Source organism: Ostrea edulis, chromosome 3 (assembly GCF_947568905.1).
Source record: "Ostrea edulis chromosome 3, xbOstEdul1.1, whole genome shotgun sequence".
NCBI lineage: Eukaryota > Metazoa > Mollusca > Bivalvia > Ostreida > Ostreidae > Ostrea > Ostrea edulis.
In genome coordinates this window covers 37,472,293-37,497,606 of record NC_079166.1, presented here as the reverse complement: position 1 = coordinate 37,497,606, position 25,314 = coordinate 37,472,293, and the positions used below count along the sequence as shown (strand labels likewise).

General features: G+C 34.9%; 2 protein-coding genes across 3 annotated transcripts; both read right to left on the bottom strand.

Moving 5' to 3' along the window:
- Positions 1-4,367: 4,367 nt before the first annotated feature.
- On the bottom strand, positions 4,368-5,748 carry LOC125677232 (uncharacterized). Of its 2 annotated transcripts, none has more exons than XM_056160621.1 (2): positions 5,467-5,748; positions 4,368-4,997 (listed from the first exon to the last, which is right to left on the bottom strand). In XM_056160621.1, the coding sequence occupies exons 1-2, from the start codon at positions 5,707-5,709 to the stop codon at positions 4,683-4,685; spliced, it is 558 nt and encodes a 185-aa protein (XP_056016596.1). In that variant the 5' UTR covers positions 5,710-5,748; the 3' UTR covers positions 4,368-4,682. The 2 variants fall into 2 exon arrangements, with proteins under 2 accessions (XP_056016596.1, XP_048771193.2); XM_048915236.2 differs by having other exon boundaries at positions 5,482-5,741.
- Positions 5,749-10,079: 4,331 nt separating this feature from the next.
- Positions 10,080-23,235, bottom strand: LOC125675997 (innexin-11-like). The gene is made up of 3 exons (XM_048913868.2): positions 23,045-23,235; positions 11,364-12,254; positions 10,080-10,586 (listed from the first exon to the last, which is right to left on the bottom strand). Exons 2-3 carry the CDS (start codon positions 12,224-12,226, stop codon positions 10,190-10,192), a joined length of 1,260 nt encoding a protein of 419 aa, XP_048769825.2. The 5' UTR covers positions 12,227-12,254; positions 23,045-23,235; the 3' UTR covers positions 10,080-10,189.
- Between the last annotated feature and the right edge of the window lie 2,079 nt (positions 23,236-25,314).

Here is a 25,314-nt window from a genome sequence, read left to right as displayed (position 1 = left end):
CACTCAGTGGAAATTGATTCTTTATCCACTCTTCTGGTTGTACGTAAAGTTGGGTTGTTACAGTAATGATGATTTCCCCCCAGAATTCTGACCCTCGTAGAGAAAATAGTACCATCCGAAGAATTGAAAGTGTATAGAAAAATTGATTGCCTGCATTTTTTATTTGAGATATCTCATCAAGTGACCCCTCAGTTATCCTAATGTAAATCAGTCCACAAAGTTAAAACTCCATTGCATAGACAACGTTAGAAGATTTCCCTAGTTATGGTATTGAATTTTTACCCAGTGAGATTAGTAATATATGAATTCTTATTGATCAATATATCAAATGTTTTACAGGTTTTTGGCAGAACATTTAGAGATTGAGCAATATCTTTTTAAAACTCTACGTTATTAAATGTAGTGAATAGCAAACTGACTGCTGTTTGGTTTTTGTGCATTAATAGTAATAAAATAATACACAGCACAGTGCTTGATGAATGAAGTTATTTATTAAAAATGACGATAACAGTAAAAACATTATCATACAACAGGAGAACCAACCTACAGATGAAAAAACATTATTAGACAATCGATTGATCTACCTTGAGTATAAAATACAAAGAAACATTAACTAAAATTACAATCCGAAAAAAGGTGACGTTCCACACACAAAAGGTCCAAGGGTCACATCGCTCACCTGAGTCACCTGGAAATGCTATTATTCAGATATCGTGAATTTTAAAAGATTTTAAACAATCCTCTTTCCCATGAAAAATTTTGACCCCATATTGTGGCCCCAATTCTAGCCCCATAGGGTTACGATGTAATCATGATACAATGTCACAAGATAAAAAACTTATGGTAGGAAATTTTCAGAAATGTTTCCTTATGTATTCCCATATAAAATTTTGATTCCTATTATGACCCCATTCTACCCCGAATGGTCGTGATTTTAACATACTTCAATCTGGACTACATGCGGATGATTACATATTGATATGAGTTTTCATGGCCCTGTTGTTGTTGAAAAGAATAAATTTCCTATATACATGTAAAACTTTGATCCCTCAGTGTGGCCTCCCATATCCCCAAGGACCATTGTTTGAACAAACTCGAATCTGTACTACTTGAGAATGTTTGCATATTAATATGATTAATCATGACCCTGTTGTTCTTGAGAAGAATTGTTTTAAAGATGTTTCCATTATACCCCTTTTAAAACTTTGGTACCCTATTGTGGCCCCACCCTACCTCTGGGGACCTCGATTTGAACAAACTTCAAACTGCACCACCTTGGAATGATTGCATTTTAAAATGAGTGTTCATGACCCAGCTGAAAGATTTTTAAAGATATTTCCTATGTATCGATATAATAAACTGTCATTCCCTTTTGTGGCCTCACCCTACTCCCAGGGACCACAATATGAACAAACTTGAATCTGCACTACCTGGGAATGCTTGCATTAATATGATTAATCATGACCCTGTTGCTCTTAGATTTATCCTATATATCCCCTTTTAAAAATTTGATTCCCTATTTTGGCTCCACCCTACCCCCGGGGGCCATGATTCGAACAAACTTTTATCTACACAGTGCCAGAAAGCATTGATATAAATTTCAACTTTACTGGCCTAGTGGCTCTTAAAAATATTTTTAAATGACGCCACCATATTTTCGCCCTTTCTTCATTATCTCCTCTTTGGATGGAGCATAGCCATTTATTTGCACAAACGTGAATCCCTATACCCAAGGATGATTTGTGCCAAGTTTGATTGAAATTTGCTCAAAGGTTCTTGAGAAGAAGATTTTTTAAAATTGGCACAAATATTTTACTGATTCTTAATTATCTCCACCTGAAAAAGGACATGACACTTTATACGAACAAACTTGAATCCTCTTTACCCAAGCATACTTTTTGCCAAGTTTAGCTGAAATTAGCGCTGTGGTTCTGGAGAAGAAGTCGAAAGTGTTAAAAGTTTACGGACGGACGGACTGAAAGGCCGCACAAAAAGTAATCAGAAAGGAAAACTGAAAACAACAATGTAACATAGGATTAAAGATGTCATGTAGGAAAGTAAAATTTTGAATTACGAATGTAAATTGAAATGTTAAAATGTAACATGGAAAATGTACCATGAAATCAAAATTTTTAATAATAAAATCAAAGTTAGAATACAAGAAGGATAAATAGAATCATAGATAATGGCGGTGATTCCCTTCCACATTACTCTCCTGGTGAAACCTTTTCGGAGGAAAGATACGAATAATAATACATGTGATCGCCTAGTTATGTAATAAAATTCTACTCTTCTACATTTCATACCATGATTAACGATTATAAGAGATTTTGACGAATGACTATCATTGCAATTTGTAGAGTTATCAAGGGCAAAACTTTGTAAATGTAAACATCAAATTGTGAACAGCGTATATAACTCACTCGGCGTCTGCTTCGAATTTGGATGTTCTTCTATAAGTTTTTATATAGTTTAGTAATTATGAAATAGTTAGAAGTGTGCTATTTGATGCAACTGCAAATAATTTCTAAATATCGTACTGCATTTTATATGTAACTTAATTTTTAGCTTCAGAACACTCATAAGAGAATCCATAACTTTTTATATGGATGAATTGGTGTAAAGCATAACCTTAACTGTCTTCCATTAAATTCTACTCTTTTGTATATACATGTACAATAACGAATAACGGATAGAGTTACATTTTTGGACATTTATTCTTATATAATATATTGAAGACATTCCTGTGCCATTATTAAGAATTTAAACATCTAATGCCATTCAATAAATACTATGAATTTGTAGATCATGCAAATCTACAAACAAGAGGTCCACGGGCCACAAAGCTCACCTGTGTCGCCATGTACCTGTTATTCTTCAGCAGATTTTACCCCTTTTATCCCCACGGAAATTTTTAACTCAATACCATGATCCTACCCTAGCTGCCACGGATCATCACTTAATAGAATTTGAATCTACACAGTAAAAGATGTTTCTCTATCAATATTACTAACATGGTCTTTTTGTTCTAGATATATTTTTTAATTTTCACTATTTATGTATTATGTAAAATTTCATCCCGACTAAAACCACATCCTATCAGTATGGTCTAAAATTTGAAAACAAAATTGAATAAACACAACTTGGCAATGTTTTATAAGAATATGATATAATGCTGGCCTGCTACTCTTGAACGGAAGTTCCCATGAAAAGCTCTGAATCCCTATTTTAGCCCCATCCTTGCCAAAGTGGTCATGATTTGATCAAGTATGAATTTGCACTACATCGGAATACGTGCATATTAATAAGACTAATCGGGGTAAGATTTTTTACGGATATTCTCATGTAAAAGTTTAATCTATTGTGACCCCACCCTACCTCCAGTGACCGTGATTCAAAGAAACAAAGTTGAGTCTGCATTATCTGAGGATGATAACATAATAATGATGGTCATGTTGTTCTTGAAAAGATTTTTAAATTTCCCCATACATTTCCATGTAAAACTTTGAATCCTTATTGCCCCCCCCCCCCCCCCCCCCCCCCACGAGGAATTGATTTTAAGCAACATGAATCTGCACAACTTGAGAATGTTTGTATATTGATTTTTGTACAGGTAAAGCCATTCGAAGGCTCTGATTTTTGCAGTCGTCACGCTTTTTTTTTAACACACTCAGCAGTTTGTCATGAGCGAAGATAAAAATTAATTTTTAGAGACTGAAGGCAACATTAAAGTTCCAAATGAAACCGTTGGTATTCTCTCGTTAGAAACTTCGGACGTGGTCAAGCTTGTTACAGAAGTTTGCAGTCTCAATTTCAAAACATCTCAGGTCAGCTCACAGCAGAACAGTACGCGCACAATGTTAAGAAACTGAAAAAAAATATGTTGTTAAAATTGATCCGCAGGGAACTGTGTTCAGTATACGAATTCAACGCTTGAATCCTTAAGGGTTTAGATAAGCTGGGAAGTAGAGATAGTGAGGCTATGTCCATAATAGGTGATTTGAGGAAGAAACTGAAAACGCACCAGATAGGTATTAGTATAACCGAATCCATTGCTGCTGAGTGGAAAAACCATAAATGAGTACCAATCTAGAAAATGACAACTCCGATGGCGAGAAGAATATCCGTAGTGCAGAAAACTTCTCCCTCAAGCAGCAAAAGCACACGTAGAAGAAGCGATTACATCGCATGGTACCAACAAAGCCCCTCCAGCAGGTTCAACAGTCCAACGTAACTATGAGAGATTTTGACATTATACAACAAGCAAGTTAAAATGGCTAATTTTCTCTGGTACATGTAATTATTGAGGTTTCTTTTCGAAGTCCTGAATTAAGTTGCATTTGGAAACATTTTGAGAATGACTGATATTCCGTATGATAAACACTTTATTACACAAATGGACATTTGGGGCTGTAAGTAATAACAAGAAATCACATCCTTCTTCAGCACTCTCGTGATGTATATTTTTTTCTTGGTGAATAGAGCTTCATGTTACTCCCATTAGCATGCAATAACGATGGTATATAATATAATAACCTATCATCTATAAATATTATTAAATTTGTCATGGTTTTATAATGTGGATGCCTTTTTTATTTCTCTCTTTTTCAATGTATTGAATTTCCCGCCTGGTCCCAAGGATCATACTTTTATTAAAAGCTTCACAAACCATCACAGTATCGTCAGTTTTGTGGTTTATTCAGATATGAGGGAATGCACACACATAAATAGTCTCCATTGGTAAAACAGGTGATGGAAGACATATCCAAATGGTCAGGCTGCTCGTCGGGGATGACAAAAGTCTGGGTAAATGTTCTAGCGGGCGTGGTAATATCGTGGTGTCTGGGAGGATGATTCCCTTCTATATAGAGGACATTGTGAATAAGAAAAACACTCAGTTCCTCCACTTCGAAACTTGCGGCAAACACTGAGATCATCATACCGTGGCAGTGGCTGCACATCCAGGCGTCCTCTGCATAAGCGTTTTCCACACAGACCTGAAACGAAGAGTTAAAAAGCTGAATGACTCTCTCTCTCTCTCTCTCTCTCTCTCTCTCATGATGACTACAAAACCTACAGAACCAACATCCCCTTTTAATGTGACCAGCCCCCTAGATCGATTGACCATCTATGCAAGTTAAAAAACTTGATTTCGATGCAATCCTTGACTCTTACATGTTAAATATATATACTGTTATGGAATATTACAGGTAAAGTGTTTCACATTTTCTACTTGAGCATTTGGCTACAATGTTGTTAAACAACTCTGTTTATAGAGCAAATTCAAATCATGAACCCTGGGGTTAGCGTTGGCCAACAGCAGAGTTCAAGTTTTGCTAATGTTTTTAAACCAAACGTGTATTATTGAAGTGAGTAATAACATACTGCTATATTAGGTCTATATACTAATATTATTTATATTATATTGTGATATTATCTGTATATAATAATATTACATGTATATACTTTGACAGACTGTACCTCCTGTGTGACGTCAGTGTCGATGTTGATGTACCTTCTCTGACCACTGTTCTCATTCTCAGCCCAGCCCCCTACAGCCCCCTCCTCCTCCGTGGGAGTTTCAGTCGAACCCTGTTCATCCGTAGATTCGCCTTCTCCATTGTCGTCTTCTAAAGGAGAATTTTTCTTTTCAAGGGAATTTTTATCCAATCCTGGCATGAGGACATATAATTGTTTTAATATCAACATTTCCTACACATCCGCTCGAGTTCCGCTTCTGTGATGTGTAGAATTCATGACGTCTGCCGGTGTTTATTTTTAAAACAACAACCCGTCCACAAACATCTACATTTCCAACTATTTTCTCTATGAAAACCCTTTGAAGACCCAATGCGTTAATTTCTCCATATACATCTCTCACTTGCATGCAAATGAATAGCGTTAGATGGCGGGCATTATGGAAAGTAGCATTGAATGCTATACATTTGTATGTTAATCAACATTCATAATACATGTACATGTAGGTCGAATTTAAATTTTCAATTTTATTTCAAATATAAAGAACCATTGTCAACTTGGCTTTGTCGTAATGCAATTTATCACATTTCACTGTAGTTGATCGCCTCACATACAATGTACCCAACAAACTCCCATGTCAGTGATTCCTTAAATATACAATGTCATGAATATTTCTTGCTAACGGAGGCTTGTATGTACACCAACTATCATGATTCCATATCTTATCACCAGAATCTGTGAATGTACATCCACTAACATATACAGGGGAGGATCCAGGAATTGCGGTTACGGGGGACGCCACTTTATGAGGCAGGGGGTTTCGGGGCCGCCTTCAGGTCCCCAGTGGGTCCAGGGCGAAGACCTGGTGGGAGACCAGGGGTCGAAGTCCCCGGAAGCTCCTGGATTTTACAGATTATATAGGGCTTGAAATATATCTCCTATTTAAGTTATTTGTACTATTTTCTATCACTAATCAGTAAAATGACGCAAATTTTAAGGGTTTTTGGAAAAAATTAAGTTCTCCCAATAAGGTAACTCAAGAAATCAAAAGATTTTGTCATTCATTTCTCCGGGAATGGAAGAAATTATTGCTTCTTTAATCGTTTAGTACATTTTTCTAAACAAGATACCACGATTTACCTTAAATTTAAAAATATTAGGGGGGCGCGCGCCGGCTGCGCCCCCCCCCCTTTAAATCCGCCACTGGTATACTGGATTGATCGCATTATCATCACATCTATGTCGTTTTGTTCAGCCTCTCCTTTGCGGTTAGGGCGAAGTTATGAAGGAGTGAAAGTGCGACGGCGAAGGAGCGATATAAATACAACACACAAACAATACCACAGCAAATAGGCACTTACAACCAAAGTGTACTCACTTAAAAAACCTACTTTCATATCCACCGAGTGATTGTTCAAATGGACGGGCTCAATAAAGTCATACTGAAATCTGCTGTTAAATATTTAGAGAATATATTTATGTATTGTTAAGGATCAGTATACATTTGAAATAAAAAGAGGCGATATCAAAAAGACAGTTTCCGTTCTCTCTTTTTTTTCAAATAGGTGATATCGCCGATTTGAAATGAACAGTTGATAAAGTAGATACATGTATCATCTGTTTGACGAGATGACTCATTTCCCCATGATATTTGTTTTATTATACAACATCCACACCGGCTGCTAGAGCTTATGAAACGATGCCTGGTTGGTCATATTATTATGTTTACTTACACAAAAGTATTGTAAACATTTTTATTATGTTTCAATTTTCTATAATTAGTTAGAATTATTATTATTTATTTATTTTTAAAAAACATACATACAGTATATATATATATATATATATATATATATATATATATATATATATATATATATACATTCTGCATAGAAACTTGTACAAAATGTTTATAAGAAGCAACCAAAGGTATATGTATATATTCTTTTCTGTGTGTGTGTGAGAGAGAGAGAGAGAGAGAGAGAGAGAGAGAGAGAGAGAGGTAAGAATTATTGATGATGAGGTTTTGTAATTGAATGTTTACAGAATCTGATACGAAACTGTAAAAAAGCAAAATTACAAATACTATTTATTCAAAGAGGAATAACTCTAATCACTGCCCGAAAGTTGAGTTACTATTCGGTTGATTTTACGGCCAGCAATGTAGTTGCCAAATTTTTAATGTGAAACGAAAACATAATCAATTTGAAAATTCTCAATATGGCTTGGCACGAGGAAAAAAAATAAACAAAAAAAACCCCCAAAAAAACAAAAAAACAAAACCAATAAGAGATGTGAGAAAAATTAATTTCTTATGTGTATCCATAAAATATCAATGTAATTTCACCCTCAGGGCAAAGCCTGGGGTTTACCCATTTTTGCAACCCTCGGGAAGAATTACCTTATATTTCATGGCTACTCATAAGAGAGTCTTAAAACCTTCTGCTATAGTAGCGATAATCTCCATTACGTTCAGTTTGAATTTTTAAATTTCGTACAATACGCATGAATCACCGATCTTTTCTGCATTATCGCCAACCGCATTCCCATGGAAAGCATCACATAACAAACAAACTAGCCAGTTTGACAAGTATTCATATACCTATAGGTTCCTATACCTACTTCAAAATTTCACGATTGGAAGTATAAAACACTGTCTCAAATGAAAAGCAGATATGCAGGTGTTTTCCCGAACTTATTTTATCGTCTGGCAATCTTGTGACGTATTTTATTCTTAAGCACGAGGTAGGAACCCGGTCTAGATCTACTACTGTAAATTCCTAAATATGCGCGAGCAATTTATTATCGCGTAATTTCGCGAGAAACATCACTCGCGAAAAAATATTTCTCGCTTTTATTTTTATATTGCTTAAATACATGCAAAAACATTTGATCGACAGAGCACTCTCGAATTTATTTTCTCGCGATTTGACGTAATAATTTAGTACTCGAGTAAAATAAGGAATCTACAGTATGAATAGAATGGAATAGAATATGATTTATTTCCAAATTAGGGCCCTCTCGGGCATACAGCATACATGATTGTTAAAATTTCAATGTGCAATGACGATAAAAAAAAAACCAAAAAAAAAAACCCCGTAAAATATGCTCTTGTATTATATGTAAGTACCACCGTGTATCCTAACGCATAACAGTCAGAAATACACATAGGGAATATATATATATATATATATATATATATATATATATATATATATATATATATATCAGAGACATGTACATAACAACACTACATGTAATAATAGTAAAGGTAGTATAAGTACATATGATTAACTCCACTGTAATGCAAAAGATACCACGGGACGTTGCATTGGTACTAGATCAACATGTCATGTTTATAATGAGTGCATATGTGCAATATGGTTTCATATGATTCACACATAATATACAGTAATACCAGTAGTATGAGCTTAGACATGTCATGAGATGTCTAAATGACCCAATGGAAAATTAACATGACATATAAACTTAAATGGAATTATTCATAGTTTTTGAAAGTATTTCAAATTTCAAATTAACTGAAAACGTTGCATGAATGGGACTGTTTGCATTGTACTCCCAATAAAAATGTTTACAACTCTAAACTGTTAAAAGTTTCCCGAACACATGTTCATGCACGTAACAGCCAAGATAAAATTATGTTAGCCTTAACGAAAGGTGTCTGAACGCAAAAGAGCATCATTTATTAGTGTTTAGTATAGTTAGGTTTTCACCAGTTGAGCACTACTTTAAACATCGTACATTTCATACAGACAACCGTGCGCGTGCTGGGGCTAGTTGTTTATATTGGTCAATACGTCATGGCTAGAGAATATTCAGCTCAGTAGTAGACAAAGCACTGCACTAATATGACCCGTGACCTTGAATGCGGCAGTTGACCGTTAATATCATGGGGAGTTTCTGCTATATGTACAAGCGTAAAGGACGCCGAATTCAGAATTTGCTTTTCGTGCATTATTCATATTATATAAATATTACATGTATTTGAGGGTAACATTGAAAATTTTCACCCGAGAAAATCATTGTCAACAGAGGCTACGCCTCGGTTGACAATGGTTTCTCGAGGGGTGGAAATTTCAATGTTACCCTCAAATACATACAATATTTGTTTTATTATACTGAATGTTATGTAAACTGGAAAGCAGAAAAACTTACGTCTGTTGACATTTGATCAATCACTGTCGTGCGATATTTCGTATTTCGATGCGGGTACTCGCGTTTATTACAAACGCTCAAACGACGTCGTCTAGCAATCTACGGCGAACCGTACGCGTTAAATTTGACGCATGTGATAATTTTTTTTATATCACCTGTTGTCAAGTACTGTTACCCGTTGCTAGATACTATCACCCTGGGTCGCGTGTTTTCTGTTCTCAGAGGGTAACAATATGTTTTTTCAAATGCTTCTCGACCAATCAGGTTCGAGTATTTTACATGAAAGTATAATAAAATTAAATGGCACAAGATAGTTGTTAAATGACATGTTTTCTGTAGTTATTGACAATAAACAACAACTACTACTACCATCACCACCAAGCACTAGTATGATACTAACACTCAAACATTACATGTAAGAGAAATTTTCTATGAATGACGTTTATGAATAAAACATGCACGTAATTTACAAAGATGCCGAGATTCGGCTGTATTCAGGGGTAAGATTGCACAAGACTGTAATAATTTCTGGTTTTTATGTTTTGTATACAGTAGCCGGGTAAGCGGGATAAATGGATTGCTGTGCCGGCACTTGACCTTGACCTGCGTAGCCCTCAGAGACTACTGGTCCCCGATCTATGTGTTGTAGTTCAACGCCTGGTCTCGAAGCTTGAAACGTTTGACCGGGACACGATGCTTCTGGCAATTGGGGATTCTCCAGCGGTAAAGTCTGCACACCACCATGATAGATCTTCCAGAGTTCAGTAATGGTTTCCATGACTACACAGCCATTATTGTTGGACTGCATCTGCTGAAGAAATGCGATGACATCTTCTCCCAGGGTGTTGTTTGCAAAGTTCCAAATCTGTTGATTTGTCAGAATTTGCGTCGAAGTTTCTAGTTCTCGTTTCATCAAATTTGCCTCCACAAACCTTCAATAACAATAATTTAAAAATCAATAAACGATAGATAACTCTTCCAGCATACATAATCAGCGACTCCCAATTTTTGACAATGTTTATATTTGTCGGTATTTTCATACGCAAATAAAGATATAATAGGTGACTCCCACCACTATCTCTGTAGTGGTGGTGAATGAGAAGAAAATAAGCTTAACGTTATGGATATTGACCCTATGTATTGAAGGACTATCTCCCCTGTCCAACGATTTAAAAATTTGGAGTCTGGGTAAAAGTTAAGGTACATTTAGATCCTTCACTGATATATCCAGAAGTCCGTGTTTGCCTAACTCTAAATTTTGTATTCCTTATAGAAATTATGAGATTGATCACTGTTCGTTATCTTGACCTTTTCATACTCCACCCCTCCCCTCCTCCGAATTTGTATTTTGAAGTTTTGTGAAAATAAATAATGTTGGGGTTTTGAGGGTGTTTGGTTTGTCTTGCCAAGAAATTTAGACAATTCATCTTCTTATCCGACTGACATCATTTGAAAAATGATGTTACATGCCCGCCCCTTTCTGGTGTATACAATACATTTCATATGTCTTAAAATGATTAGCGGATGAAAAAGAAAATATTTTATCCAAAATATGCAGTGATATCGATTAAAGCTACATTGTACTGAAATTATTATATATTCTCAACTCAAACTATGCATAACCTAACCTTAGTCTTATTTTGTTAACATATTTTCCTTTGCATCAAGTAAATTGAACTAAAAAACACCGAAAACATTTTGATACTTACCAGATCCTAAAATAAGGGATTACAGCACCAAACAGGTAAACTATTCCATCCGCGACGATGACGGCAATACTGAAGACTAACCACCACCAGGCCACCGCCATTATCAGCTCTAAGTACGGATTCAATGGCAGATTACACTGCACGGAATAGGTCCTGAGACTTCGTAAACGATATAGAGAATAGGTACACAGAAAATGGCGGGGGAATACTGGTGAGGTTTGGAAAACAGAAATGTTGTTTTCTCTGATATTTCCTAAAAGCTGAGAACCAAAACTGGTTTCATTCTCCTGTTTCAGGAAACCGTCCAGCAATCCATAGTGTACACATACACTGACAAAGTAAAGGATTTTGATGAAGAAATGAAAAAATGTAAATGCTCCGATTGACAAAATGTTTACTTTTCGATTTTTGATCCATTGTTCTAGGTAGGCAGCAATCCTCTTTCCGACATATTTACTACCTTCACCCTGATTCTCTGAACCGACAATGAAATGGATACGCAATCGCTTCTCTCCTTGTCTCCATAGAATGAACGGAATCCAAAGAAAAAGAGCTTGTACTATTAGAATGATTGAAACATACTGGTACAATGTTCTTTGACCATCTGAGTCGTCATCTGCTGTAGTGATTTCTGGAATCTTGAAATCCAAATCTCCGTCAAAATCACGAAACGTCCTTATCTGTGTGGCTTCGTAACATTTTGACTTGCCATATCTAATGTTCTGGGTTGAGAAGTCCGACGGAAACGTACATTCAATAGGACTAAAAAACAAAGGTCCGAAAAATGCCACTATGCCGAGGATAAGGAATAACAATGGCGTCCATCTTCCATTCAGAGTGTCCACCCAGGTTTCAGACGACATTGAAAGATTTCTCTGAGCTATTCTTGACCTATAAATACAAATTTTATTAAAATCTGTAACGAAATTAGTAAAAGTGTAGTAAATCATTTAAAGGGAAAGGCAACCCAAAAGAGTTTTACATGATAAATGACAGGATTAATCATATGACAAAGATTTGTCATACAATTCTGTTGATATATGGCCTAAATATGCTTCAGTACTAATTTGAAAACGTCAAAAATTGAAATTCCCGCGATCTATAGAGGTTGCCATGATGTGTAACTCTTTTGTATTCAAGACCACAAAAATCGATAATTTTGACGTCACACTGTCTGTTCCGGTTTTGATGAGGTTCTAAGATCGTCCACAGGTGCTTGGGTCCCCCCCCCCCTCCTCCGAATAAGCTTTATGAGTTGATTTTAAAAAAAAAATTCTTGAAAATATTTCTAATGCATGTCAACAACGTCTTGCATACCCATAAAGTCCTAATTAAGTCCTTTAAAAAAATACCCTCACTGGTTATTATAACAAAACTTATAATAACCAGTGGCCTGTAAGGTATTTTTTCTAAAAGGGCTTATTTGGAATTATTTTGGACTTTATGGGTATGCAAGACGTTGTTGACATGCATTAGAAATATTTTCAACAACAAATTAATTAAATCAACTCATGTAGCTTATTTGGAGGGGGTGGGGCTGCGAGATCATCAAAGATGTGCATGTTGTAGATCTTACGAATAAATAAGTTAATGTCTTTCTGGCAAGCAGTTAATTACACTAATGCGAAGGGGAGATGTGAAAAAAAGTTATTTTTCGAAATTTCCGACTCAACCAAGTCATTTGAAAAGAAAAGACTATGTAAACTGTGGATCCATCATTTGCGTAATGACAAGTTGAGGTTCGAGACATTTGTATGAAGACACGTGTACCGTCTGCCTGGTCTGCGACTCGGCTGAACGTCTTCTTTTCTCAATTACTTCTTGCGAAAGAACGGGCTCAAATCTATACGGCTCCAAACTTAACTGTTCGTGACTTATCATGTTTACAGTGCTGTTGATGAAATAAACCGAAATAGACTGTGTGACGTCATAAATTAAACTCCAATGACCACTCTCTTAGCGGCGGTTAATTTAAAATACATGATAGATTAATATTGATTTAATTGTTAAGCAAGGATTTTTGTAGTTAAAGACTGTCAATTACGGTATCAGTAAGTGATACTTTATTCATAAAAGCAACTATGTGGTTATGATTGCCTTTCCCTTTAATAAATAAGAAACAGGTGTTCACAAAACATGCAATGTAGCATACATGTTTCTGAGAATTTGAAATGGCACCACCAGAGAGAAATATTTCCAGCAATTGTGAACAATTAGTATGCTATCTACATGTAAAAGGACAGGTTGTAGTAGTTCGTTCGCTTTGTAACCAGGTAACTGTAATATGGAACCTAAAAACATAACTATAGAGAAACACAGGTACGTTCTTGGCAAACTGATTTTGACTACGGATAACTCTGTTTACCTGATCAAGATATAGGGCTCACGGCGGGTGTGACCGGTCGATAGGGGATGCGTTTTTAATTGAACTTTTTTTTATTCTACGACATACTCGAAAACATCAACTACTATCGATTTTTTGCATGATTAACTTCTACCTTGAAAGTAATGTTTCTCTAGGAGGTCTAACCAGTTGACGTCGACTCATTAACATTAATCCATGTTATGACTGTAGGACACTGTCTGGTGACCTTTAACCTATGTGCTTAGCACCTACATGCACTTTTGATATCCATCCACTAAAAAGTTATATCCTCCAGAGTCAATTCACATTTTGGTCGTAAGATTTTTTCTCTGCAGTATAAGCGTCGAATGTCTCTTGAAATTTAGCTTTTCAATGCTGGAGACCTTGAACTTGGCCTCATGTTCTTTGTGCAAAGCAAGGTAGAGCACTCAAGTTTGCTTATTAACATTTGCTAAACTCTTTCGAATGTGTGACGTGGATAAACAAGTCTATCTTTTGTTAACTATTGAACCTTGACCTTGGCCAAATGATATTGATTATCTGGTCATAAGCCAATTTTGTGCCCAGTATGTAAAGTGGGATGGAAGGACGGAAGATGGACATATAGGCATATAGACCGATAAGGGGATCTTTATAACCCATATAACCCTTATCTGAAGAAGTTGTTACAGTGGATCTAATTTGTTTGCAATTTGACCAGGATTTTTAAAGATATAAACAATTTTTACAACACAATCCAAATAATCCCACCCCAAAACCTGAATTCTTGACCTAGGAATCAGAAATTTTACAATTTTAGTATAGGCTTTCAGGGCATTATACATATACATCCAGTCTCTTTACAAAATCTTCAGAGGAAGAGTTTTAAAGATTTAATGCTTTTTCATTATATAATCCCCCGTTAGTGCCTCGGCCAAAGAGTCCATGGATTTTAGCATAGACTTTATTATGTAGTGATTTTATTTTTCAATGTCTATGAGTCAATGGGACGTTGATAATGCATTTTTACAAATTGAGGTATACAGCCCTGCCCGTGTAACAGATTTCCACACTCAGCAGCCACGGAATGATAATGTTGGTAGACATATTCTTGCTCATCGTGACTATGGATGCTGCTTGGCTGCTACATGCCCCAGACTAAAACAATTTTTTTTTTAAAAATGCATCACACTTTTGGTCCCATCCTGTGCTTAGGGGAACAGTAACCACGAAATTCATAGTGTCTCTTCCTTTTATCCCAGTGATGTTTTGCCAAAATTTGCTCGATATTATTTGAGAAGTTGTAAGTGACATAGTATCATGCATTTTAGAAGAAGACGTAATGAAAAATTAAGATAACAGACAGTGATCAATCTCATCATTCCTATAAAAAAATTATAATTAAGAGTAGGACAAACACGGACCCCTGGACACATTAGAAGTGGAATCAGGTGTTTAAAAGGAGTAAGCATCCCCTGTTGACCGGTATCACCCGTCATGAACCTTTTTTCGTGATCAAGTAAAAGGAGTAATCCGTAGTCAAAATTAGTATGAACAGAACGGCCTAACAATCGGTATGAAACACGCCTAACAACAATCGACCTAATAACAGGCTGTATTTGTAAATTAGATCGTTATAACGACCACAGAATTTGCAAAATGCTGAATTTAAACAAGGCTGTTGAAACACCTGTAATATCACCTTGTTTGTCAGTAGCCTGTCTCAATTTAAAAACTGGTCATACGCAGAACATGCTCCTCCGTATCGAATAAGTTGAGAGACATAAACACCATGTGTATTTGATAATGGAATATTGCTACATAAGTATGGAAAGTTGATGACGGAGAAGCTGGAGTCATCCCATTTGTCATAAGGTGGAGTTCCTAATTTGATGTTAACATCTATGTTCAATAAAATATCCAAAAATGAAGCCTCTATAATGTTTTTTGTTTCGAGTTCACTGGGATATATCGAATCGACATATGAATGAAAATGAGCATTGCTCATAGATAAATTGTCGTCGATCTATCTGAATGTGGAATTGATGGCCAAAAGGAAGATTTTTTTTCTTCTCCTGTAGACTTTTTTGAATAAATATAGATGTAAGGGTATAAAACAGGTCAGCAAATAAAAGAGAACGATTCGTGCCCATGGAATTTCCAACGGACTATTGGAAGACCTGATCACCAAAGACTACGTAAATATTGCCAACAAGAAACTGCAACACCTTTTTTATATCAATTTCAGAGTACTTGACCGTAGAAACAGAGTGGTGTTTAACGAGGTAATTTTTTGATAACTGATCACAAGATATGAATATTTCCGTGTTCCATTTATATTGAAGCAGCTGCTGTCTATGAGATCAAAAAGCTTCTTTTTTAAATAACTGATCACAATATATGAATATTTCCGTGTTCCATTTTTATTAAAGAAGCAATGATCTATGATGTCAAAAAGTCTAGTTTTTAATTTATCGTAAGGAGTGGTCGTGTAAAGTGTTCAAAAGTCATACGTTTTGATGGTGTTGATTTTGGAAAAGTTTTGCGATTCCAAATTTACTACAAATCCTTTGGAATATTTTAGAATCTAAAATATATTTGCTCCAGTGGGGATCCAGGTTAGAATAGATCCTCAGTACCCCTTGCATGTCGTAAGCTGCGAATTTAGCTGCGGAGCTTCCTACACTAATTTAATTACTGGATTTTATGCTTGAAATGTTCTTTCAGTTTGAACTTTTCTTTGGGAAAACATAACAATAACAGCACATTAATTCCTTGATTTAACCGTCTTCTCGAAAATTCTACGTTTACTATTACTGCAGTGTGATTGAAAAACGAGAGTGATCCAGTGCATCAAATCTAATTTTATTGGTTTAATTACATTTTGTTTTACATTGCCTGCCTGTGTATTGTATCATTAAAATCCTATCCAGAAGATATATGCCTCGTAAAATATCACGACCAAACATGAGTGACAAATCGTTAATTTTCATGAGCAATATATTCGAATATACATCATCAAAGTTTGAATTCCTTATCGGCACACAGCGTAGTGCTCATGTTTGTATATAACATACAAATTATCTCATAAAAGTAAAGATTTCACATGAGAGAGAGAGAGAGAGAGAGAGAGAGAGAGAGAGAGAGAGAGAGAGAGATGAATATGAATACTTGCAGACAATTCACCCAGTGATTTCGAGCCCAATCGGGAATGATTTAATTTACGATTTGTACACGTATTTATATCAAAGGTTTTCAGATCCCTGGCGAAATTATTCAACTTGGTGTGTTTGTTATTGGTGCAATCTCAGAGATTTTCAAGATTATATAACATTTCACAACATGACCGTGATAGTAATCAAATGAATGGAAGTAGTACAACCCGAGTAAATCACAGCAGTATGCGAAAATACGGCTGCTTGTATTCTGTTTTGTAGCTACATGGGGGTAAAAATTTAGCCTTTTTTCGAAACATTTCGAAATATTAAGAATCACTAGGCAATACTTGAACGACTTAAATTACAAAACAGAATACAAAAGCCGTATTTTCGTATACTGTTGCGATTTACGCGAGTTGTACTACTTAAATTACAAAACAGAATACAAGCAGCCGTATTTTCGCATACTGCTGTGATTTACTCGGGTTGTACTACTACATAAAATGAAATTTCGAGTACAGACTCAATAGCAGCAATCTTCTCTATTAGATATTGATTCAACTTATATCGGATACAAAATTTTCTGAACAAATGCTAAATGCTTTTTATACATAAAATCAATATGAACTAGAAACGTAGTCCTTAAATTTACAGTTCCACCCCTAGACAGTATCAATCGTCATAGGACAGTATCAATCGTCATAGGACGCTTTGGGGTCAGGAAGGGATCCCTTGAACACTTTCCTCTTTCATAATCAATCATCATTCTGTTTACCCACAGCACTCATGCCTCTTATTAAGTTTGCATAACAAATTAATTCAATTTTAAATTCATTTTACTTATTCCTAAAAGAATTTATTTTTCTCATATTTTACCTAAAATGAATAATATAATGAGGTTATAAAAAGCTCAATTCTTTCTTTTCAAATATCAACTTTAACGTAATAATAAGAATCAAGGGTCGCAAGACCAATCATCAAAAATTTATCAATTTGGATGCAGTGGTGCTAGTGTATTTAAATTGTTTATCAGTCAAATGACCACAATCAATTAGGTTGTCTTCGAAGTCCAGCAATGGTATTATCCATTCTAGCACATTAATGGAAAGATTTGTAGGGTTATGTAAAGGTGAAGATAACGAACAGTGACCAATCTCACAACTTTACAAAATTAAGAGTTGGGTAAGCATGGGCTCCTGGATATACCAAAGGTGGGATCATGTGCCTAGGAGGAATAAGAATCCCCTGTCGACCGGTCACACCCGCAGTGAGCCCTATATATTGATCATTTAAACAAAGTAGCCCGTAGTCATAATCATTGTGTAAAGAATGACCCAAGAATTTGTATGAAACACGTTAGACAACATTATACCAATGATAGGCTGTATTGGCAAACTAGATCGTTTTTACGATCATAGAATTAGCGAAATGCTGACTTTAAACAAGACTGTTGAAACCGCTGTAACATTAACTTGTTTTGCCAGTAGCCTGCCTCGATTCAAATACTGATCAAACACAGAACAAGCTCTTCCGTATTGAATGAGTTTAGAGACATAAACACCATATGCAGGTGGCAGTATAGGGTTGGTTGAATGTATATTGTTTAACGTCCTGCACGAGAATTTTTCATTCGTCTGGAGAAGTCACCATTGCCGGTGAAGGGCTATGCTCAGCGCTTACGGTCTGTGAGCTGGGAGGGATCTTTATCGGGCTACACCTGCTGTGACATGAGACCTCGGTTTTTTGCAGTCTCATCCGAAGGACCACCCTATTTAATCGCCTCTTACGACAAGCAAGGGGCACTGAGGATCTGTTAGATTTTATTGAGTATCTATTGATAGAATGATTTTCTTTTCCCTTCCTAAATAATGTTCTAGTACGTACCAAAAACTAATACATTATGTATGAAATGATTGGATTATTGATTCAGTATTCAGACAGACACTATATTAATCCAGATACTATCAAAGTGTAAGTTATCATGATGATGAAATTTGATCTTTAAAAACACTAAACAAGGAGAACAGGGTATATGGTCTTGCTTTCAATGTGAAAATACCATAATCATTTGATATGCACGCCGTTTTTCTCATTTCCAATGATGTTTCAAAAATCAAAATAAGCACAGTCAAACGTTTGCTTACATAAATCTAGATCCCTCGTGACAGAGTGCAGATAAGTATGAATATCTGATGAAGTAGATAGGATGTCAAATTTGTATTTCTAATGTTCATCAGTAGAATAAAAAATGTTCATCTCAACATTGTAGAGGTAGCACAAATCTATGCATATTATATTTCTTGATTTTATATTCTGCTGTGTTAAACCGACCTGAGATTCCTATAGAAATTAATATTCAATCTCTCGTAGAATCACGTGTGGCATTTTTGTCCAAAAACTGAAATCCCATATACCGTTGACTAACCTCAAGCTTGCATTCCTGCAAGACTCACACTGTAGAACTCTGTGCCACAATTATGTTGTGAATGATCCGATATTCCATTACAGTATTACTGAACAGACAATTATGTCATTTTTAGATTGTTTCAAATGATTTAGACAGAATAATCAAATGAATAAAAGTATGAACATCCTAAATGTTTTACTATTACCATACAGTTATAGTTTTCATGGTAGTATGTTTAAAATATTAAGACATTCCTAAGCGCCTGTACGAAATAAATCAAGCATAATTGTTCTTATCATTGAAAGCGAAGCCAGTAACCAGCTATACGACACGGTGATGAAAAGGTGAAGATAACGAACAGGGATCAATCTCATAACTCCTGTAAGGATTCACCATAAGCTAGTGAAAATTTATGCTCACAACTTTTTCATTAAACAAAAGTTACACCTCTATAGTAAAGATAAATGCCTTTTCCGAAGCTTGTTCTTGTTGCTTGAACCATTGTAGGAAAACAAGAAAATGACCAAAATCTCGTGCTTTCACCGGATTTCATTATTTGGAATTTGATCCCGATCTAAGTTGAACCCGATCTTGATACAACAAATAATGATAATCGCAAAATATAAATTATTATGCAATTACAATGTAAAAAAATCTTGCATATAAAACATTTTATGAGATATGAAATTTTATTTGTTCAATTCGATATCGAATAAATGAAAGGTGAAGATAACGAACAGTGATCAATCTCATAAATTATACAAGCAATACAAAACAAATAGCTGGGCAAACACGGACCCCTGGACACACCAGAGGTGGGATCAGGTCCCTAGGAAGAGTAAGCATCCCCTGTCGACCGGTCACACCCGCCGTGAGCCCTATATCCTGATCAGGTAAACGTAGTTATCCGTAGTCAAAATCAGCGTGCCAAGAACGGCTTAACAATCGGTATGAAACATGTCAGACAGCATTTGACCCAATGATAGGTTGTATTGACGAACTAGATCGTTATAACGACCATAGAATTTGCGAAATGCTGACTTCAATCGAGACTGTTGAAACCCCTGTACCATCAACGTGTTTGCCAGTAATTTGCCTCGATTTAAAAACTGACTATACGCAGAACAAGCTCTTGCATATCGAATCAGTTGAGAAATATAAACGCCATATGCAGGTGATAATGGAATATTGCTACATATATATGGGAAGTTGACGATGGAAAAACTGAAATCATCCCGTTTGTTAAAATTTTGAAATGGATCATTGATAAAAGGAAAATGTTTTCCATGTGCATATTTTTGGAAACGCAAAATAAACTTAGGTTGTTTCAATGTGCATATTTACAAAACAATAGAAACATATCATGTATTTTCTACAACTTTGAAAAACTAAAACCAATAATATGTCAATGAAATAAATCATAGCTTTGAAAAAAAATATGATAAACCAATCATTCCATTAGTAGTGTATACTTTTTAGTTCACGTACATACTAGTACATGATTTAGAAACAGGAAAGAAAATAATTTCATCATAGATATTTTAAAAAATCAATCAGATCGGTAGTAGTATATGTATTCATTTACAAAACAACAGAAATATATATCTGCTCTACATTTGAAAAACTGAAACCAATAATAAATCAGTAAAATCAATCACATTTTCGAAAAGGAAATTGTTTGAGGCCAAAATATTTTAGAGACCAAAATTGAGGCCAGAATAACTTTTGAAGCTAGGCCAAAATTTGGGTTCGAGTCAAACTAGGGGCCAAAATTGGGGCCAGACCAATTATGAGTTCAGGCCAGGTTTTATAGTATGCCTGCAATTGAATTTTTACATTTTCGCACGTCTTATCAATCTTGCATCAGATCTGGTACAATCAGCGTCTGGTTTGGAGGCATGACACACTTTTATATGCAGCTGGATCACATAGTGAAACATCTGTAGGTCGCATAGTATTTCGCAATATGTATGATGGGAGTAACCAACAAATACTGTAGCTATCTAAGACTGCATTAAATAATTAGTTCAACTTTCCCAAAACAAAAACATATCTTGGGAAAGTGGCTGTAATTAATGTATTTCAAAAGGCTCATCGATCATTGTCATTTATGTGTTTTGAAGAAAGGGGGAAAATAAGAATATTGACCAATATCACAATCGGTTTTTATTGGGGGGGGGGGGGGGCAAATCTTTCGTTTTGACATTAAACATTAAAGACATCTCATTTAAAGTTGATATCCGAAATGTGGACCTTTTTAATACAATTGTACAAGTACAACCTTATCTTTCAAAAAAAAAAAAAAAAAGATTAGAGTGCTTGCGCCATGTCGGGTAAGAAATATTTAATCAATTTTGAAATTTTTATCATAGTAACTCAAATCACTTAGAATTTATAGATTTCTTAAAGACCTTTATGTTTTGGTATTTCATCGGATGGTTTGTATTGTAATACGTGATAGAAAGATAAAATATTCAATAAATAAATCATATATATTATGTAAGTTACATGTATAAATATTCTTTATCGAATCTTAAGACTACGGTAGGTGCTTTGATTATTGCTAATCTTGTATTTACAATATTACAAGTATAAGCTTTATCCATGATGACAATAAAGGTATTCTTAAGTTGTGCGTAGAATCAGAGTTTGGTTGGTTGGTTTTTTGTTGGTTTTTTTTTTTTTTAAATTATTTATTTAATTTTTTTTTTTTTTTTTTTTTTTTTTTTGTATTTTCGTTTGGTTTTATATTTGTGTGTGGTTTTTTTTTTGGTTTTTTATATTTTCATTATTATCAAAAATGTTTATCATATTCACTTTTTTCGAGGGGCATATTACCAGGGAAATTTACTTTATTTAGTCAAAAACTGCAGTTTGAGTAGAGAGCAATCTGGAAAAAATTAAAACCTCTACTGGATCTGCAGTTTCAACAGCAGTCGACGTGCTAACCTAAGAGCTACTCAGCTAGGTAATTTAATCTGAAAGGAATACACTAATTTTCATTCATGTTTAAAAAGGAAGTCAGTCATTATGACGATGTTGTAGAGTACATGCTTAAAGATAAGATGACGTGCATATTATATCTTTCTCTTGCCCTAGTGAGACCTTTTTATATTGGAGAACAAGTAATTTTCTTGTTTAACCGTCTACTCGATATATATATATATATATATATATATATATATATTGATACCGTAATTTGTGATTATAAGAGAGTCGTCCAGATTCGGTTTTATTTTTTGACATCCATTTTCTGTGCCTTTATGAACAATTTTAACATTTTATGCTTTTCATTAGAAATACAGCAATTTGAAATTTGACCCCCCCCCCAACCCCTTCGCGAGTTAAGTCAAATATCAATCGATGAATAGACAAGTTTTCCTTCTTTACCCTACCAAATGTCCGTGAATTATACAATATAGCTAATTATTTTTTCATACAAGTTTATGGGTTGCCCCACTCTGGAGCTGAGCATTATTGCAGTTGATTGCAATAGATAAAAAATAAAATCTCAACAACGGCTAACGTAGGGAAATACGATTTTTTTCGCCACAAGATGGCGAAATGTTGATATGTGTATTGCATGCTTTGTAAACTATTCAGCCAAAGTTACAAAACAAACATACTGAATTATACTGTTAGCACCTCTGAAAATTGTATAGTCTTCATAAATTTCTGAAGGTTTACATTTAAAAAACGTTATATTGTCCATGTCAACAAATTAAAGTACAAATAAATCTCTTAGAATGCGTGTATATACTAAGTAACTCACCCAGACAGACTTGTTCTCTTGCTCCGAATTTAGATTCCAGCTGCAATGGTTTGCAGTGAATTTTTTTTCTCTCTATAAATTCCGCATTGCGAAATGGTTTGCAGTGTGCTCTTGATGAAACAGCAGATTAATTCGCACAAATAGGACGGAGATGTTAAAAAGCAGACAAGTTAACTCAAACTGTTTTGAATTTCTTTAAAAGATAATGTACTGATATGAATATTGAATTAGATGTGATTGTGTTCGAATTCGATATACCGGAGTAAACCACGAAATATTTGAAAATACTTCTGTCTGTATAAGATGATTTACTATTATGAAGTAGTTTTATCTGATATGGTAACTGATATGTTTACCATCAGAACATGTAAAACATGTTTGTTTTTGGTTATTTTTTCCGGAATCATAAAAATAGATTTTGAAAAATAATATATAAATATTGCATGTAGTTGAGGGTAACATTGAAAATTTTCAATGTTACCCTCAACTATATGCAATATTTGTTTTATTATACTGAATGTTATGTAAACTGGAAAGCAGAAAAGCTTACGTCTGTTGACAGTTAATCATTTCGATGCGCTCAAATGACGTCGTCTAGCAATCTACGGCGAACCGTTCGCGCATAAATATGACGCATGTGATAATTTTTTTATAATATCACCCGTTGTTAAGTACTGTTACCCGTTGCTAGATACTATCACCTTGGGGCGGGTGTTTTCTGTTCTCAGAGGGTAACAATATGTTTTTTGAAATGCTTCTCGACCAATCAGGTTCGACTGTTTTACATGAAAGTATATTAATTTATTTTAACACCCAAACTTCGCTTTGATTTGATGCGTGATATAATTATCTAATAAAACCTGTGAAGAAGACTCAAGTAAATGTTCTGATTTTTTTTTAAATTAAAAAATATTTATGAAATTTATAAATCGTTTTAATGATTTTTTTTTTTTAAATCTACGACTAAAATCCTCATGAAACCGGTCATATGGGAAAAAGATATATGAGACAAATGTAATTTAGTACTATTGTCAGCCTGCACAAATTTTCTTTACGTAGCATGATATTTTCCATATCAACAACCTTGCATACAACTGACATGTGGTCTTGGAGCCTGTGTTTCGTGTACGGGTTTTGGAAGCGTGCTTTAGAAATCTGGAATGAAGTTGTTTATATCAAGAGTTCATAGACCTTTAGCGGATCCACAAAGCTTATTATTAAATGCTGACCTTCGACTTTGGAGAGAGACGGAGAGCGGGGAATCAACAACGGTCAAGTGTATCCTCCTAAACTACATAGAGGAGGGGACTATGTCTACCGGTATTTTATAGTAATGTTTTATGATGCATGCACATCTTTGAACTCCAGTGAATTTTTAGATAATACACCTATGTTAGAGGATTGCTATTAATTAAACTAGATCTTTTAGACAAACAAACCCAGATGTAGATTTCATTCCAATCTATTTTATTCCTATTCATTTTTGGGTGCGCAGTGTATGTATCGGGGATGGGGATTCCTTAAATTTGAATATTATATATATAGATATTTAAAAAACTCTAAACGCTTTCTTGAAATATATCGACTGTCTCACCGGTCTTCCTCAGTCGTATATATAATATATATGAAAAGTAGAATACACATATGTGACTTTAAAAACTGATGCAAAATGAAAAATAGATTGCTGAAAACGACAGATTTGACTCATTTCTGTGATATCAATCAGTCCATTAGGTTGTTTTCAAAGGCAAGCAATGAACACACTCATAGGGTTGTATTTGATGCGGCAGGAAAATTAGACTTTAGAACTTGACAGATGTAGCAGTTTTGGGGGCAATTAAGTGTGCAATTTCGTACAGCTTAGCAAGCATATATTAAATTTCTAGGTCGTACCGTATTTCGCACTATGTATGATGGGATTAATCAACAAGGCTTGAAAAAAAGTGAGCATAACACAAGCATTGGTCATTGTGAATTACGTGCTTTGAGAAGGGTGGGGGTCACGAAAATTGATCAATGCTATAAATCAAATAAAAGATGCAAAGTTGAAACACGGAAACACGGACACCTGGAAACACTAACGCTGGGATCTGGTGACCGATTCAGTAGGTCTATCCGATTGTGTTTTAACAATCATAGCATCTGAATTCAAAATAATGAACTATTTCCTTAATAACCTACTCACCTAATACTTTTGTTATAATACCCCAGTAGTGAATTGATTAATTTAATTTAAACAATATTTTATTATGTATGAAACATAATAAAAT

Coding starts and splice junctions, on each gene's coding strand:
- LOC125677232 (XM_056160621.1), bottom strand. CDS start 5,709: ATGTTGATATTAAAACAATTATATGTCCTCATGCCAGGATTGGATAAA. Junction 4,998..5,466: donor AGGAGGTACAGTCTGTCAAA/GTATATACATGT, acceptor TCTTCGTTTCAG/GTCTGTGTGGAAAACGCTTA.
- LOC125675997 (XM_048913868.2), bottom strand. CDS start 12,226: ATGTCGTCTGAAACCTGGGTGGACACTCTGAATGGAAGATGGACGCCA. Junction 10,587..11,363: donor ATCCCTTATTTTAGGATCTG/GTAAGTATCAAA, acceptor TTGTTATTGAAG/GTTTGTGGAGGCAAATTTGA.